Raw genomic sequence first — 18490 nt, 5'->3', positions numbered from 1 at the left:
CACAGGGAGGGAGGGAGGTAGAATCCACCCGCACCCTCTAAACTTTGAGGTGGACGTGCTAACCACTGCGTTACCGTGCTGCCCTAACTAAAAGTGTGTTGAAAAAAAAATGTAACTCATAAAAACAAAGTGAAAACCAATTGAAACAAAATTCAAACAACAAAACTCAAAATGAAATAAAAACTACTCTTATTAAACTATAATAGGCCTGCTACTCGTGCTTGCTAATAATTATGTTTTTTTATGTCTACATAGATTCTCATGCTAGTCAACAAATGTTAAATCCATGCAACTGGACTTTTGTTTTTTGTTTTTTCTTTTCAAAACTTTAGAAAATGACACGCGGTTATGTAATTAGGCTAATGATATTTAATCGCTGCTCCTGTTTTAATGTGGCGCGCAAGCATCGCTTTGATCTAAAAGCACAACCACTTTAGGCAGCTTGAAAAGATCATTTAAATGAAATGTATGCTCCATTCATGCACCGTTCTTTTTAACAAGTATGTTCACAGGTTTTCAAAAATAATTTGGCACTCCCAGTCTCATAACTGAATAAATTTTTATTGCATTTTCAGTGATTCTACAGTTTCATAATATTGTACAAAAATTTTACTTTGAACAAACTTATCGGTAAATCAAGCCTGTAATCTATAGTCTTTAAATAACAGGTTACATAGAAAGGCATGGCCTTGTTTCCACACGGAAACTTTGCTGTACACATACTTTACCAGCTTCAGCTTTCCCATGCATGTCCATGCACCCTAAAAATTGCTGGGTTAAAAAGTGGATCGACCCATGAAGTTTGGCCAATTTGACCCAACTTATAGAAATAAAGGGATTTGACCCAACCTTATTTTGACCCAGTAGTTTTTAGAGCGTGAATAGCAAAAGCAATGTAAATGGATGGCCGACATTGGCTAATATTTTCATTGCATTTCAATGCTGTGAGAAATAAATGTGCTGCAAAATAACAGTGAAATCTATTAAAGTTCGTCTGGACAGCTTTCATGCACCCTTAAAAATACTGGGTTAAAAAACAACCCACCTTTCTGGGTCACAACAATTTTTTTTTGGCTTGGGTCAAATTGATCCAACTTCCTTGGTCGGTCCATTGTTTAAACCAGCAGTTTTAAGGGTGTGATGCTTTTAATACTCTTTACAAGGAATGCTAATGTGCGAGTTACATCAGAGATCAACTATTAAAAGTGAACACTGCTGTTGCATCAGTCTTCTGCCTACATGTATGGCTTTCTCTCCAAATGAGTCTTCCCGAGGACCTCATCACTGAACTGGTATGTCAGTTTCTTCTTGATCTTTTTTACCTCCCCAGTTTTGCCATAGTTGCGCAAAGCACGCGCCATCTTTTGATAGGTCATTTTTTTGCGGTTTCCCTTTTGGATTCCCCAGCGATGTGCGAGAGCCTCCTTGTGTTTGGACGAAAATTGGAACATTCCTTTGTCTCTGTCCACCCACCAGATACTGTCCTTCATATCGCCGTTCCTTAAAAGGTCCAACAGGAACTGATACAACCGAATCTTCTTTTTGTTGCCTTTGGGAAACATCAAAAAGTGGTACAATTATTAATTCTGTATGATGCAAAACTTTGTTGCGTTGACCAACTGTGTAATTTTGGAGAGAACAATAATGAGCACAAAATTCCAAGGAATACTAACAGAAACAACTTTTTGTTGTGTGTTGTTGTGACTTTTGAAGCAGTTGACTCGTTGGCATTAAATTGAAATATATGAAAACATACATCGCGTGTATTTCCCAAACTCTTTGTATGAAGTCAATTAAAAAGCTTCCAATACTTTGATGTGCGTTGACATATAATTAGGTTGTAATTGGTAGCCTTATTACTGAGCAGACAAGCCCTAAAACATGCCGAATTATTTTTTAATTAAAGCCTCAACCAAGTAATTGCAATGATTTTGTTTTCCGAATTTTTTTTTTTTTAAAAGGTCTCTGGTGTTTGACCTTTATTTTAAACTGTGCTGTTGTCGGCAGCCTTTTGTTTCATCATCGTCTGGTTGGGTATTTATGAGTGGTGTTGCCCAAAGGATCAACCAAGTAATTGAAATGTTTTGTTTTTTTCTCAAATGTTTTTAATAGGTCACAGGTGTTTGATCTTTATTTTAAACTGTACGGTTGTCGGCAGCCTTTTGTTTCATCTTCGTCTGGTTGAGTATTTATGAGTGGCGTTGCCCAAAGCATCAACCAAGTAATTGAAATGTTTTTGTTTTTTTCTCGAAAATGTTTTTAAAAGGTCACAGGTGTTTGATCTTTATTTTAAACCGTGCGGTTGTCGGCAGCCTTTTTTTCATCTTCGTTTGGTTGAGTAATTATGAGTGGTGTTCTCCAACCTTTACCAGCAACTTATGTAATTTGCTGTCTACATTCCGACAAGTGACGACGCACTTTTATTGTGCATTCTGCCCTCTAATGGAAGAGCATTTAATTGTTCTGCCTGTCACTTTACATCACTGGCATATAAAAGATGAACAAATATTTCTAAGTATTACATATTAGTTTCTGACAAAACAATACTGGATAATTTCCCCGAGGTGTTGCGATAGACCATCTCAGGGATGCCACAGCATGGATAAATAGAGAAGATAAAGAAAACAAAGCTCAGTAGTGAGTACTTACAAAAGCACTAGATAAATATTGAAATATGACATCAAATAGTAAAATGTAAATTGGGTAAAACATTACATTACAATAATGAGTAGTGCAGTTTTAAAAAACCATCAGGTTCGTCTTCTCGATTAGAAAATAGTATTGTTCTGACACCATTTTCAAAGTTTGATTGTAAGGAAAAGATTTTGGGAAATTGTGAAATGCCTACTGAGGTCAGAAGAAGCACTCGTGCTGTAGTCTGTAAAATGCAGTTTGTCACAGAGAGAGAGCAAAAATACAATTTTGCCATTGGCAAACTCTTTTAAACTAAACAGCTAATACACAACATCTAACTGCATTGTGTAACTATTCAAACGATGATGAATGCTGATGAGCTGGAAGATCATCTCCATGAGGTGTGCCGATGACGTGTGAAGAACACGCACACACATTTTACGCAAATGTGTTTGTCATCTCAGCTCTAATACTGAATAATAGTATCTCAACAGATAATCCTGATGTATTTTGAATGGGATTTCTTACCCATCTCTCCCGGCATGACGTAAGGGACTTGTTCTCGAAGACACTCCTCATCAGACACCTCCAGGGGGGGACTTTGGCGTCCATGCTCTTCATCATCAGTGCTGTGTTGTGACACATGTGTAGGATACGCAGTCCGTGGGAAGAACGTTACCTTCAAAACAGGAGGCAGTCCCTTTGGTTACCAGTCGAATAAGTCTCTAAATTCAATATTATTGTGGCATGAAAGGATCTGTTGCTTATAAGTATTGTCCATAGTGAAATGGAAATTGACTCGGGGTGGCATTCATTCCTACGAACAAACATTGAGTCCTTAACCAAGCGAACATGCATGTTTCTGGAAGGTGTGAGCTGGAAAACCCAAATAATAGACTCAGCACAGAAAGGCCAAAGCCAAGCTCTGAGTCACGTCTAGTCATATAGCCCTAACTCCCCAAAGCATCTCAATGGGCTTGACGAGCTCACTGTTCACAACATCCCTTGGTCTAAACCCTGACCACACACACGCAGACAAAAAAGCCGTTCGGAAAATATATTCATTTTTAACATAGATGATTTTACAGGCGTGTTGACCCATTCTGCACAGTGCCTCCTCGATTATTGCAAAGCTGTTTTGTCAGAAGGCTGTAGGTTTTATCAGTGGTGTGTAAAGAACCATTTATGTTGATTCTGCAAGTTGTGTTCTCATATTTGGTAGGATTAGTTCATCAACATTTAGCATCCAAGTCTGGCTACTTTGCCTGTTCATATCAAATAATTGCCAGAACATTACGTTCTACCCACTTTTTGTTTTTTTGTTTTGTTCAAGGGACCACCATTATGATCAAGAAGCAACTCGGGGACCACTGTTTTGGCAGAATGTTTCATTTTGTACCGAAGGAGGCTTGACCTATACAGGCTACTTATTTGCATCTGTATGTCTAATTTGGGAATCTCAGCTACATTTGACATAATTTGGATGCATAAATGATTCTCGAAATAGCCGGAAAATGAATAAAGTCTAAATAATAAATATATTTTCTTTTTAAAAATGTTACAATTATTTTACATTTCCAATTTCACGGACCACGTGCAATACCGCCCCGGACCACTAGAGAGCCGCGGACCACCGGTTGACAATCCCTGATTTAAAACATTTTAAGACTTGCATTATGCATTATTAACATAAAAAAACTACTTGTTTATAAAGTGGAAGAAAATTAAATAATTGGTGCCACAAAATCAAAATTCCTTGACACATTAAATGATTTTTCTACATTTAATTATATTTACCAGATTGAGAAGCGATTAACAAGTGAAGGCTTTAGACATAATTTTTTTTATCTGATATTTTGTTTGCTAATTTGCAAAAAGAAAAAACTTCAACATTCACACAAAAATTGAGTGTTTATTATTTTCTTCTAACTTGATACAATTTGTTAATTGACAAAAAAATCTAGTAAAAGTTGAATGTGTTGCATTCATAATGTAACACAGGTTAATGGACAAAATTAAATTTGACTCAATTCCGGAATGTCCTTTCAGAATGAAGTCAAATTGGGAATTTTTAGGGGGTTTATTGTGCAATCCTATTCTTTCCGGCTTTTGTTATTTAGCAATAGCCGTCTAAAGAATTTACCGATGGCTTTGTGCAACCAGTATTAATGAGCATGAATGTATACAAATAATCTATCTTCATGAATGACTACATAAAACAGATGAATGATGAATTTCCAGCAACTTGTTTTTCAAGCTCTCTCATTCAGAGAATCCATTTCTTGTTTTTATTGAGAGTATACTTTTACTGATTCGGGACCAGAGGGACTTACTGGTTGCTGCAACATGTGAGAATGTGCCCCAAGGTTTGGATCCAGTAGATTTTCTGGATCATAGCGCATGACCTCGTGTCGGATCAGACCGGGCGGGTGCAGAGACTGTACACTTTGCAACTCTGTGAAGTTTGTCTCTTGAAGATTTTCAAACTCAATTGGGTATACGTGAGTATGAGAGACAAAATCCCAGTGCTCTAATGAGAGAACACAAGGAAACATTAGATTACAACAGACAGAGTGAAAACAACACAATGCTTTATTCAGTCAGTGAGATTTTAGTCGGAATAAGGACAGTTATATATATATATTGGGAAACTATTACCTATTGCAGTTGTAGAAATGTTTTTCTTAATTAATGTAACCAGTTTCAAGTTATTCCTCCTATTATTTTTCTTGACTGGATTTTGATACACAGCCACTAATGTAATTATGAAATATCAAAGCTTTAAAAACTAAGAAAAAAAGTATTGTCAGGAAAATGTATTGTTTACGTCATTAGTACTCCCTTGCTTTAAATCTATGCAAAATTAATTGTATCAAATTATATTTATGCAGAAATATTTTTCCACCAACACATCGACAAGGGTCTCTACGCTTTATTTTCTCCTGTTTTGGTGGAATATTCAAAACTGTTGCTACCAAGAGAATGTCAACGAAACCCCATGGGGCAAAATGTGTTCCATGTCTGTAGTTAGAGCGGCCCAAAAAATAGCATCTGTTTCCTGTGCGCTTCAGCTGCACACATTGTATTTGCCTTAAGTACACCCCAAAATAAAAAAATAAAAAAGAACAATTACTCCTCAGGTCTCAATGTTTTATTTCTAATTCATTCATTCAAATTTATTCAAAATATTTTAGATCGTATAATATTGTATATTTGTCCAAGCCTTATTGGTTAACTTTCAGAATAACGTAACATATCACATCCAACCGTTAAAAAGAAAGAAAGACATGAAATGCTCGAGTAAAACTGACCTGCCTGCATCTCTGTATCCAGAACATATGGACTATAATAATCTGGAATTTGATGTCTGTAGATCTCTGGATCATACGTTTCTTCAGAGGACTACAAGAGCACATTAAAATATAACAATCATCAATGAAACAAATTGTTGAAACATCACAGACAACAAAGCAAATTTGTAGACAATAAATTTTAAATAAATGTATTAATCACACATTCACAAACTATATTTAAATATTTTGATTGGGTAAAATGTTAACTATATGTATGTACATATATTTACTTAAATAAAATACAAATGAGGATTTTTTTTGGGCCACTGCCATTCTGAAACTTCCAAGAACCTTAAAGTTTCGTTTTCGTCTGTAGTTTGAAAGGGCTGTTAGAGTTGGCATCCTGTCTACTAATGAACTCAAACTCATAGTAATTCATCAAATATGACATGAGAGGCCAAAGCCTTTTCTCTTACATTGGTGGATAAGAAAATTCAGTGTTTTAGAAAAAAATGAAAATGTGTACATATTGTATTCTAAAAATGTCTTGACGCTTTAGAAGATAATAATAATGATAATACTTACAGGTGCAATGAGATAACTCTCCATTCTGTAGGGATGCAACATGGGGGCTTCTTCTCCAACGAGTGGGCTCAAAGACACCTTGCGGACTAAAAGCTCTCACAACCTTTCAAAACCTTTGCAGCACCATTGCACAATGTTTCAAAATTTCCTCTCATTTAACGATAACCAAAACATGTCCCTCTGTTGCTCTTATTTTATAGTTAACGCTACTGAGCTGAATCAGTCCAAGAGACCATCAGTGGGATCAAATACAAATAGAAAATAAGCATAGGCTCACTGTTTGCCTGTGAAAAAGGAACTTTTAACTTCTGTAAATTGGTGTGGGTGGGAGCAACAGAGTGTGTCTACTGCTTCAGGGTAGCCCGCAAAACTTCACATTTATCAACAGCACGATATTGTCGCCTCCCTTGGTGGCCAATCATCAGTGACCGTGTCGACTAAAAGCATCGCCCATTCATGGGCCACTTCGCCGCTCCAATGATTGAAGTCAAATGTCAAGTCAAAAGTGTAGTTTTGTTAATTTGGAAATGAAATAGCTTTGCTCTTTGCCATGTTGAATATTATTGGTGTAAAAGTGTACCTGCTGTATCATCCATATTGTTTTGGTCATTTATCAAATGGCACCTGCGTTGAAAATGAGATTTATTGAATGCGTTTGGACTAGGTTGACAATGTCATTGCATCCAAGTCTGATTTGTGTAGCAACATAGCAAACAATAGCGCAAAATGTCTGACTGAGAGTGTGCCTTGTGTAAGACTGGCCAATGTTGTGAAAATCTCTATCAGACGACTTTTCCAGTTTTCGCAAATTGATAAAAAAATTGAGCAAACATAAAAAAGAAAGCAACAACTGCTACATCTTATTCCACACTTAAACTTTATTGCCTTTCTTTGACCTTAATTTTCCTCCCTATACGATGTCTTGCTAATTAGAATTACACCCATAGGATCACACACATACCCGCACGTGACTGGAAGATAAGATGAAGCAACAGTATCAGTTTTGGAGGTTCTGATTATCACAAAGGAGATACAGGGGTTTAAAAAAAAAATGCCAAAGGAGGATATAGCCCCTGCTCGCTACCTCCTTTTCACAAAGAAACATGCATAATTTGACTTGTGAGGATGTCACACCAAAAGACTGATAACCACTTTCTCAGCCATCAACAATTAGACCTTCCATTTATTCCCTCAAGCAATGAATGGAGGTCTGCTGACCTGGACTCTATTTTAATAAGCTCAATATTTGTTTTTCATTGTCTGTTTTGTATAGTTTTTGTCCTGCTTGTTGTCTGTGATATTATTGTGCTCCAACAAATGTGCTTGTATGGTTGCTGGGTTTTCTCATTTAATGTCCCTTACATTACACAAGGATGTCGGTGCGATATTAATTTGTGCTAAAAAGAAATGCTCATCATTGGTGCAGTCTCTAAAGAATGTCATCTAGTTTGTGGAAATCAAATTTATTAAGTACGCATTGTGACAAAGCAAAATGCTGAATGTAATATTTTATACTAATATTTAAAACTATTACTGAGTGCTTCATCTCTAACTAAAATAATTCAGAATGAAATACTTTTTGGGTCTTTCTGGAAATCTTAGGTCTTATTTACCTGATGACAATGAAAACGAGGGAAACTTTTGCACTACTTCGGGTGACCGAATTGTTTTGATAACTGAACTTTATAGAGCCTAACTTTTTCGAACTTTACGCTATGCCGCCCTCCAAAAAAAATGAGGGTTACGATGAACTTAAATCATCCATTGACCTGATACGGCAAGACATTACCACACTTTTAGAGCAGCAAGCCACCCTGCTCCAGCTAACGTCTGAGCTAACGGAGCTTAAGAACTTATCGAAGGAGAAAGACGAGAAAATCCTGTCGCTTGAACGGAGAGTAGATGCACTGGAGCAGTACTCCCGACAAGAAGACCTCATAATCACGGGTCTAAAAACATCTCACCGCTCCTACGCCAGGGCGGCGGGTCCTTCGGATCCCTCGACAGATGACTCTCCATCGGACGAGCTGTCAACGCTCGAAGATCAGGTAGTACAGTTTTTCGAGAGTAAGCACATGGAACTCCAGAAAGGAAACATTGCCGCTTGTCACACACTCCCAAGAAACCGAAAACGACCACTGGATCCTCCGAAAATTATCATTCGGTTCGCAAATAGGAAACATAAAGTGGATCTTTTGAAGCAAGGGAGGAAGCTACAAGGAACGGGTGTTTACCTAAATGAGCACCTCACTAAGAAGAATGCTGAGATAGCCTGGAACGCACGCAAACTGAAGAAGGAAAACAAGATTCTCGCAACGTGGGTCAGGAACTGTAAAATATGGATTAAAACAAACGGAGCAACACCAGAAGATGTCAAAACTCTCGTTGTGAGTGAACTGGAGGAACTGAAGAAATGTGGCCTGGTGGTGGGGGAACCAAACATTTACAATGGCTGAACTAATGACCATTAACTGGTACCTATGGACCCTCCGGACGAAAATAATGGATTACAGCGAAGTACAACAAGGCAAACAGAGACTGGCAGGGAGGACATCCATCTCAGGTAGACAGTTCCCCTACACTTTTCATGCCATCCAGTGACATTCTCACAAATGCAGGAATTTCTGTCCCACCGAATCTTGACTCTTTACTATTTAATTCATTTGACCTAGAGAATGCTAATGCTGGTATCTATGAGTCCTTCCTTAACCCAGATACAAATTACACTCCCTTAAAATCTGTTGAAATGTCATGTGAATATTTTTCTGAAGATATGTTTAACAAACTGTGCAATACTCCTCCTGGCCACTGCCAAACAAATGTATTCTCCACTGTCCACTTCAATGTACGGAGTATCTCTAAAAATTATGATGGTCTAAAAACCTATTTATCAACCTTAACACATTCTTTTTCAGTAATAGCTCTTACTGAAACTTGGATGGTTGATAATACATCTAGCTATCCTCTCTCTCACTACACTCCTATACATTCCTGTAGACCAAACAAGCAAGGTGGAGGAGTCTCACTGTATGTGATTGATAACTTAAATTTCTCTCCCAGAAAGGATTTAAGTGTCAATTTTGACATGACTGTAGTAGAATCTGTGTTTATAGAACTCTCCTCTTGCTCACTTATAAACAACAAAAATGTGATAATTGGATGTATATATAGACCACCAGACTCTGATAAAATCACCTTCAATGAAGCCCTCGACTCTACTCTAGAAATTATAAACAAAGAAAACAAATTATGTGTCTTACTTGGTGACTATAATATTAATTTGCTTGAATCTAAGCAGTCACATACAGCAGACTTCCTTAATACATTATATTCCAGAAACTTTTTCCCTCTTATCAACAAACCCTCCAGGATCACAAGCTCAACGGCCACTCTCATAGACAATATCCTATTTAATTCTCTAGACTACAAGATAACATCTGGCCTTTTGATCTGTGATGTATCCGACCATCTACCTGTCTTCCATCTCATCCACAATGATAGTAGTCCTGAAATCAAAGATCATATTGGAGATCAAATGAAATTCCGCAAATTTACTGAGAAAAACATGGTATCTTTTATATCTATCATCAGCTCTGTGTCATGGGATGAGGTTATCCTGTTGCAAGATGTCAACAAAGCCTATCACTCCCTTCTAACAATACTCACAAATGCATTAGAGTTCTCCTTTCCTTTAACTTCTAGTCGTAAAAATAACTCTAAGGGGAAACCATGGATAACGGATGAACTAAAAAAATCTTCACGTAAAAAAAATAAACTATATAGAAAATCTATTGCAAATCCCATCCCTATAAATATAGAAACATACAAGAAATATAAAAACAGATTTACAGCTTTACTAAGGAAAACCAAACAAACTTACTATGCTGATAAATTTACACAAGCCTCCGGTGACATCAAAACAACGTGGAATCTTATCAACCATTTATTACATCGCAAGAAATCAAAAACATCGACCCCAAATGAGATGCTGGGGAAGAATAGAGCTCATTCAAACCCAATAGATATTTCTAATGGTTTCAATGATTTCTTTGTAAATGTTGGCGCTACCTTGGCATCTAGCTTCTCAACCTCTGATACAAGCCCCTGTTGCCTTATTAAAGGGCAGTTTCCTTCACTCTCCATTCTTGACCCTCCTAGTGTTGAGGAAGTTTACAACATCGTCATGAGCTTGAAAAACTCGGCCCCTGGCCATGATGAGATCAGAAGCATACTTATTAAGAAAATTATTCATTCAATAATAATTCCACTAACACACATTTTCTCCTTATCTTTAAAATTTGGCATTGTACCCCAAGAATTAAAAATTGCTAAAGTCATTCCTATCTTCAAAGCTGGTGAGACTAATGAATATGGTAATTATCGACCTATATCCGTACTTCCTTGCTTCTCCAAGATTCTAGAAAAACTGGTTTACTCAAGATTGGCAAAGCACCTAGAAACAAACAATATTCTCTATAAACATCAATACGGTTTCCGCAAAAAGTTTTCTACTGAGCATGCACTGCTTCAGCTTGCCAACCACATCTCAACGGCTCTTGACAATAAGAAATTCGCTCTTGGTGTCTTTCTAGATTTAAGCAAAGCATTTGATACTGTCGACCATAAGATCCTCATCGCTAAGCTAGAGAGATATGGAGTGAACGATTCTGCCCTGAAATGGTTCACAAACTATCTCGCCAACAGAGAACAATATGTATATATAAACGGTTGTTCTTCCAACAGATCTAAAATACTATTTGGGGTCCCGCAGGGCTCAATATTGGGTCCTCTATTATTTTTGGTGTACATAAATGATTTTTCCATGTCTTGTTCAAATTTTCTTCCTTTGTTATTTGCGGATGATACCAATCTCATTGCCACCCACGAGGATTTTAATTTCCTCATTGCACGTGTGAATACTGAGTTGCACGCTGTTACAAAATGGTTCAAAATAAATAAGTTGTCACTCAATATAAACAAATGTAACTTCATGATCTTCTGCAATATAAATAAATCTTACCCCAAAGAACAGGCCAAAATTTACATAAATAATAACGAAATCCATCAAGTTACTAGCACTAAATTCCTAGGAGTTATAGTAGATAAACACTTAAACTGGTCTGAACACATTGATTTGGTTTGCAAAAGATCCATGAAAACGCTAGGTATCTTACGAAAAGTTTGTCCCTTGCTCCATCCGTCTGCTCATCTCACTCTGTATTATAGTTTCCTCTTTCCTTTACTCAATTACTGCAACATAGTCTGGGCAGCTACATATCCAACATACCTCAGCAAATTACTCATCATACAAAAGAAGTTCCTAAAAATGATCTCTTTTTCAAATAGATATGAACCATCGGCACCATTGTTTAGAAACTATTCATTACTGCCAATTGATAAAGTAAATATTCATCAAACCTGTCTACTCACCCATAAATATATATACAGGAAACACTGTCTTCCAGCCACTTTTCATAATTTCTTCGCATTTGTATCGGAATTACATTCTTATCCTACAAGACAGGGGGACAATCTCCACCCACCGTCCTGTCGAACATCACGCCATCAATACAATATCCATTTTAGAGGGCCCTCACTCTGGAATGAGCTACCAATCCATATTCGATCCATATCTTCACAGGTTGCTTTTAGAAAGCACCTGAAACACCACCTTCTCCACTCATGATCCTACCAGTCCAAAATTACTCCACCGCACTCAGCTGATCCATACTAAGAACATCAACTTAAACCACTATTTATACCCTGATTCTTCCTTGTTTTGTTATTTTCTGTTTGCAGTTCTTCTGCTTCCGCTCAGCTATTTTCTTACCTGGTGTTTTTTGATTGTTTCAACATCACTAAAGTGTCAAATTTTGTTTCTCTTGTTTCTCATTTTGTATAGTGTATTTGTTTATGTATGTATACGTTCACTTTCGTATATATGCATATATAAATATGACGATTTAATATTTAGCTAGTTATGCTTGTGTTTATTCATTGATGTTTATTCATTTATATATATATATATATATATTATTATTATTTTTTTTCTTTCTTAAACACTTGAATAATATTTGATGTCACAGCACTTTGTTTGTTGTGCACTTTGATTATACAGGAGTGGAGCTCCTTACAAGCCCTAGGCTTCGTCTCCCTCCCTGCACTGTTATTTGTTATAATAATATGTGCTAAACAATAAACTAAACTAAACTAAACTAAACAATCGGAACAGAAGACGTAAAAGTGGCGTCTTACCTTCACTTTGCATTTCGCGTTTATCAGAGAAAATATGTGTGCATACGATCATGCAAGTGTGTGGAATTTTATTGAGTATTCATGGGAGTTATGGAAGTCCATCATGTATGCAAGTGTGCATGCGTAAAATCTCACTTCGTTTCTGCATTTTACACTGATGACCTGCACCGCGAAAACCGAAAAAATTAAAAAACTGTCTGTAAAATTGTTGGAAAGACTCCCGTTGCGTTATTAGAACAGCCAGAGCTCCTTGAAGGGCCGACGAATGGGTATAATCAAACAAGTTTGTCTACTACCCTGTATTGGCACATGTTTGTCACGTGCCCTATGTGCCTTGAGCTGGTCTAATTGGAGTTTTAAGTTTAATAACCTTTCCACTTTGGAGGGTGGTTTCAAATTTGTTTGTATTCATTCCCTCAAAATGCCATCTCCGTCCAAACAAAAAGCAGGTTCTAAGAGGTTTTCTTTAGTAGATTTTACTCACCAGTGTCATTTTATAAATGGGCCTTTATTTGTATTACCATTAATATGTGTGACATGTACTACAATTGTATCCAAAGGGCAATATACATTTCATCTTTCCAGGGTGCTTGATGTACTTCAACCTCCAAAGTATGGGAGAATATGCAGTATTGGCCAGATTTTACAGGGAATTGCTATATTATAGGCTTGCTCCTCCCTCAACACATCTGGTAGTAAGGTGTATGAAAGATTTACATTTTACACAACACCCTGTCGTCATTGGAATTGTGGTTTGAATAATTTATTCTGACAAAACACCTTTATGGTTATGGACATGCTGGCCTCCATAAAAAAAAATTTCTTGCAGCTTCCAGGAATTATGTATAGACCCTTGCCAAGTCAATGCCACACCTGCTGTCTGCCATCTGTCCGGTACGGGGTAAATTGGGATTCATCTGTGAAGAGACCATGACTCCAAAATAACAGGCGAGTGGGGGCAATGTCCACGTGATTAAGTGACATACTACAATCAGGTTAGACCAAGATATAGCCATCCCCGATGAAGGTTTCTGACTGTAGAAAATAAAGTATTACTGTTTATTCAATTGTTTGGTGTGGCGAACCTGGGATGTCTTGGTTGAATGTCGTCTAAGTTTGTGAAACCTCTCAAATGTACCGACAGCCTCACTAAAATGATGTCTTGCACACCAAGGAACACTACTGCTATAGTCACACTTTTAGCAGCATCTAGACATGACTCAGATGTCAGCTGAATGGATTATTTTAGCATGTGCTCACTTGTACAATTTTTATCACCTTTATGAAGAAATTTCATATATGAAGCATGGAGAAGCAGTTTGGCTTTTAAAGGGAAATCTTTTTGCAATCATAAATTTGGAACAAATTTATTGGTACATACAGTTACATACTTGATATTGTGCGGACCTTCGGTTGCATAATTTGGGAATTATGATGGCCTCACTATAACAGCAACCTCGTGGAAGATTTCTGTTGGTGCTCCATATGTGAGTCATCATGGCTTCTGACATACTTTGCAGCACAAAACTGCTGATAAGTCCCTCTAAAGAAACAACTGAAAAGTCCAACATTATAGTTTAGAGAATTGGAAACATTCTATAAAGCATACAGGTTACATTTTTTCAAGTACCACAAGATCATTTCAGGCAAAAAAAATAAATAATCCACAGTGCTTTACAGGGTTCAATAAACACATACAGTTTTCCAATAAAAAATATGTCACTGATAATAAGTAGTAACCGGTAATAAGAAAACACACAAACACATTAAATAGTCAAATTTTAACTAAATGTAAAATCATACAAGTTTATCCATAGCAATATCTTAAATGTAATGTTCCCTAGTAATGTGTTTTCTGCAGTGCACAACCACAGCGGCATAAAAGCAAAATGAGGAACTGGAAACTTTTCTTTCGGATTTGGTTCTATGAATGTCTTACAATAAATCGATGTACATGTCACAGTGGTAGGATGATCCTGACTTCAAATAAGAGTTGGATGTCTCGTTAGTTTTTTTCTCTGTTGTAGAAGGGAGGAAGCAAAAACAAATAAAACATTGGGTTTTACAGAAAGCACGTTTTGTATAATTAGAATAGAAAATAAAAAGCATCCAACAGAGTGTGACAATAATCAAAATTATATGTACAAAGAATAGGACAAAAGAAAAATCAAATTGTAGTTACACATTTGGTGCTCAGTTCTACCAATCTGAAAGAAATGTACATTAAGAAAACAAAACTGCTAGTACTACTACTACGACTACTACTACTATTACTACCACTACTACTACTTCTACTACTACTACTACTACTAACTACTAATATGTCTACTAATGTGCGAATGTACAAAAGCGAGGTGTGCTACAAACTATTCATTGTATGCTGTTGTACTGTAAATTAAAAAAATATTAATACAAAGCTATAATGTGAAAAGCATTATTATTCAGTGTGACTATAATAATGGCTTGGAACAATATATTACCTAAGTATCTAAGTATAGTATAGTATCTAAGGCATAGGTGTCAAACTCAAGGCTCGGGGACCGGATATGGCCGATCACATCATTTTATGTGGCCCGCGAAGACAAATTGTCAATTGACTTCATGTGTCAGTACTGAAATTGTCTTCACTTTTAAAAAAACAGAAATATTGCTAGCAATTTTTATTACATTCATATTTTTAAAATATTCGAAGAGTTTTTACTAGTCTGTGATTTCAAAACTAGTTATTCATCAGTTTGTTGTGTAGCCTATACTGTTCATGAATTTATTAGGGAGGACAGTCATGCTGGCCCTCTGAAGGACATTACTACGATGCGGCCTGTGACAAAAATGAGCTTGACACCCCTGATTGAAGGCAAAGCACTTTGTTACCTTCCACAAAGCTCAGTGACATCAAAACATTTCATTTACATTACAATCTGTGCAAGTGTCACGATTTGTTGACAAGATGTTCAACATAGGCCTAATATATGCTCAAAGCGTTTTTTTCATAATCCAAGGTTATTGAACCTTCAGCTTCTTCCTCGACTTTAACTTCAACACAAAATGTGGCATTTAAAGTTTGCATAATGGATTACAGTTTTTCAAACACACTGTAACTTACTCACGGACATGATTGTAACTCTGCAGCAGTAGCTGTGACCAAGCATTATTTTCTGGTTTGTTCTGTAAAATACGTACTTCTCCGTTTTCAAGTATCAAGATTAAACTCTCTGATTGTTGCGCCATACAAACAGTTAAAATAGCTTGTGTGTTACCACAAGAGTGGGGGCCAGTGTGGAGGTGTCAAGGTTATCACACGTTTAGCATGTACTTCATTGTGATGATGATATGCAGCGAGCAAATTCCAGATACGAACATTTGGTCCGTCACAGCAAGTGACAGGAATGCCTATCTATTATCTAGTGACAGGAATGTCTATCTATTCATCCATCCGTCTGTATTGTCTTTTCTTAAGTTTTTTGTTTTGTTTTCAACTCTCAGCCAACAAATGTAGACTCAAATGTCTTACTTTTAATGGTGGGGTCTAACAGTTTGGCCCTCTTACCAGAAGTGGCTTGTCGGATTGTTTGCTGCTTGAACATGACACAACATATTCTAACTCAATAGATTGTGTTTGATTAGTTTCCATCAAGGTTCAGGCAGCTGCTACTGTTGGCACAAAAATGTTAGTATTTGACTTCAGAAGGACTGTGTTGGCGTTTTTACATTTCACCGCAACAAATTCAAACAAAGTCAGATTGTCAAAATAAAAAAGACGTCAGTTTTGCAAGCGTAAGCGACATTGCATTGAGAAATGAAGACAGCCTATCATTCTTAGTCATAGTCAGTATTAGGGTGGCTTAGCTTGTCAAAGAAACTCTTGCAGTACAATGTTCCTATGATTGCAAATAATTTGCTGACAGGGGTATTGCTAATTACTTGTGAATACGTTTTAACCAACCGTGGTTTAAATAGGTTACTATTATCACCATTTTCATCTGAAAATGTCAAAACATTTGACCTTTAGTAGTAATAACAACAATTGCAATTATAATTGCAATGTGATGACAACACAGAGTTAAAAATTAAACAGGAAAGAAATCCTATACTGATATAGATATATATGTCTACTGTTTCTATTGGTATTTCTTTGGTGTGTCAAACTTATAAGATGTTTTTATTTTCATTTTGCAAGGACTCTAATTTACATCCCCAATATTCATGGATTTTAAGAAAATCTCAAAATGGATAATCTAGTTCGAGTACACAAGGAATTTGAGGCCTTTTATGCAGTAATGGCTCTTAAAAGTGTCACTTTGTAATTGTCAACTGACTGCAAAATTGCAAAACCCATGTAGCTGACATCAACAGTTTCTATCACGGACATTCGGAGTCTCCCGTGTTGGAGTTTCAGAAGCTTGCTGCACAGGATCACGAGATTGTGCCCACACAAGTTTGCATAGGGGAATGACACGCATGACCACTGACTGTGGAAAACAGGATACAGGCAACGTCGCAACAGGAAGTGTTGCGCTCCTCCTCTGCAGAACATCAGTTTAGCCAGACTGAGATCTGGTTGATGTCTAAACTCTGAAAATTCTGTGGTAGTGCTAATATTTCGTAATCACCTTCGCTCAACATTGTGTCTTGAGAAATGCAGTTGAAAAGTAACCTCTTTGTTTGTTGAAAGCATATAAAAGCCAGATTTAACATCACATTAGCATTAGATTTTATTCATAGAAATATTTATACTTTTGTCACTGCTTGCCCAGCAACATCAAACCTGCAGTTAAACCCACTTGAAAATTGTCTCAATGTGACACTAATGATTGAATGACTCCATGGTGCTTTGTGAATTAAATAAAATGCCCTTTAATTTTTAATTATGATACAGTGTTTGACTTCTAAGGTAACCCATTTTTTTCTGTCAAATTTAACAATGCATTCTACATAGCAACTTTAAATTTAATCTACCTGCATTTGTCATTTATATTATCTCAAATTGGGTGTTAATAATCATTAAAAGTACGATGATATGCAAGTGAAACAAGAATAAGAACTAAAAATAGCTCGGAGGTAGTAGTGTAAATGATCATAAAGTGATTAAGCTGCGGGTTAAACACAGCTCAGGAGATGTGGTCTTTGGTAAATAGTATTTCAAATATATAGTGGTCACCACTTGTATAGAGATATGTCACCACTTTGTGATATTCGACCATAGAATAGACAGTAATACTAAATCATCAGCATGTCCCTCAAAGGCAACGCCCACGGTCGCCCTTAAAAGCAAAACTTATTTGGTCTTACCAGTTTGCTGTGTAAATCATCCAGTGGTCAGTGAATACGCTCCCATAAAAGTCACTTGGTTAACTACGAGAAGCAAATTGCCAAAGGTGGTTGAAAAATGCAGCTTTCTATATATCTCTGAATTAGCAGGGGAACTAAAAACTTCCTTAATTCTGCCAATTTATGTTGAGTACCATAAGGCTTCTTCTCCTATTTCTTCTTCTTCCTTATTAAAACAAGAAGGTGACAAACTTCCTACAGAACATGTTGTTTTAGTCCACAGTGATCCGAGACTCTACCAGTTAACTGTATTGAACAAAATATTTATTGTATACGTATATATTCTTTTTTTAAATTGTGGCATACACTTTTAAAAGATGAAAGAAAGAAATGAAACACAACTGTGAATTTACTGAAAGCACCATATATGTTTGGATAAAAGAACTTAAAAAATA

The 18490-nt window shown here is 36.6% G+C and overlaps 2 protein-coding genes across 3 annotated transcripts in view; both read right to left on the bottom strand.

Annotated features, from left to right (window-relative positions):
• The window catches only part of mybpc3 (myosin binding protein C3), a 45392-nt gene extending 27123 nt beyond the window's left edge, over positions 1–18269 (bottom strand). The window contains exons 1-4 of the mRNA XM_037247162.1: positions 18057–18269; positions 16279–16418; positions 14707–14785; positions 14159–14322 (exon numbers count right to left, since the gene is read on the bottom strand). Coding sequence (XP_037103057.1) covers positions 14159–14186 — 28 coding nt within the window. The 5' untranslated portion in view covers positions 14187–14322; positions 14707–14785; positions 16279–16418; positions 18057–18269. The remainder of the gene's footprint in view (positions 1–14158; positions 14323–14706; positions 14786–16278; positions 16419–18056) is intronic.
• spi1b (Spi-1 proto-oncogene b) lies at positions 541–8029 on the bottom strand. 2 transcript variants are annotated; one of them, XR_005097498.1, is made up of 6 exons: positions 6513–8028; positions 5946–6036; positions 4968–5164; positions 3163–3313; positions 1156–1549; positions 541–1098 (listed from the first exon to the last, which is right to left on the bottom strand). XR_005097498.1 is itself a non-coding variant. In XM_037247163.1 (5 exons), the coding sequence occupies exons 1-5, from the start codon at positions 6552–6554 to the stop codon at positions 1236–1238; spliced, it is 795 nt and encodes a 264-aa protein (XP_037103058.1). In that variant the 5' UTR covers positions 6555–8029; the 3' UTR covers positions 541–1235. The 2 variants fall into 2 exon arrangements, 1 of the variants encoding a protein (XP_037103058.1); XM_037247163.1 differs by having other exon boundaries at positions 541–1549; positions 6513–8029.
• Positions 18270–18490: the final 221 nt, after the last annotated feature.

Source organism: Syngnathus acus, chromosome 3 (genome assembly GCF_901709675.1).
Source record: "Syngnathus acus chromosome 3, fSynAcu1.2, whole genome shotgun sequence".
NCBI classification, from domain to species: domain Eukaryota; kingdom Metazoa; phylum Chordata; class Actinopteri; order Syngnathiformes; family Syngnathidae; genus Syngnathus; species Syngnathus acus.
Note: the sequence above shows the minus strand (reverse complement) of the source record. Positions and strands in the feature narration are given on the sequence as shown.

What these genes read in the sequence shown, in the direction of transcription:
- spi1b (XM_037247163.1), bottom strand. Translation starts at nt 6,554, where the DNA reads ATGTTGCATCCCTACAGAATGGAGAGTTATCTCATTGCACCT. An exon ending in GGATACAGAGATGCAGGCAG is followed by an intron (nt 5,165 to 5,945) that starts GTCAGTTTTACT and finishes TTCTCTCATTAG; the next exon opens with AGCACTGGGATTTTGTCTCT. An exon ending in CTCACATGTTGCAGCAACCA is followed by an intron (nt 3,314 to 4,967) that starts GTAAGTCCCTCT and finishes CCTGTTTTGAAG; the next exon opens with GTAACGTTCTTCCCACGGAC.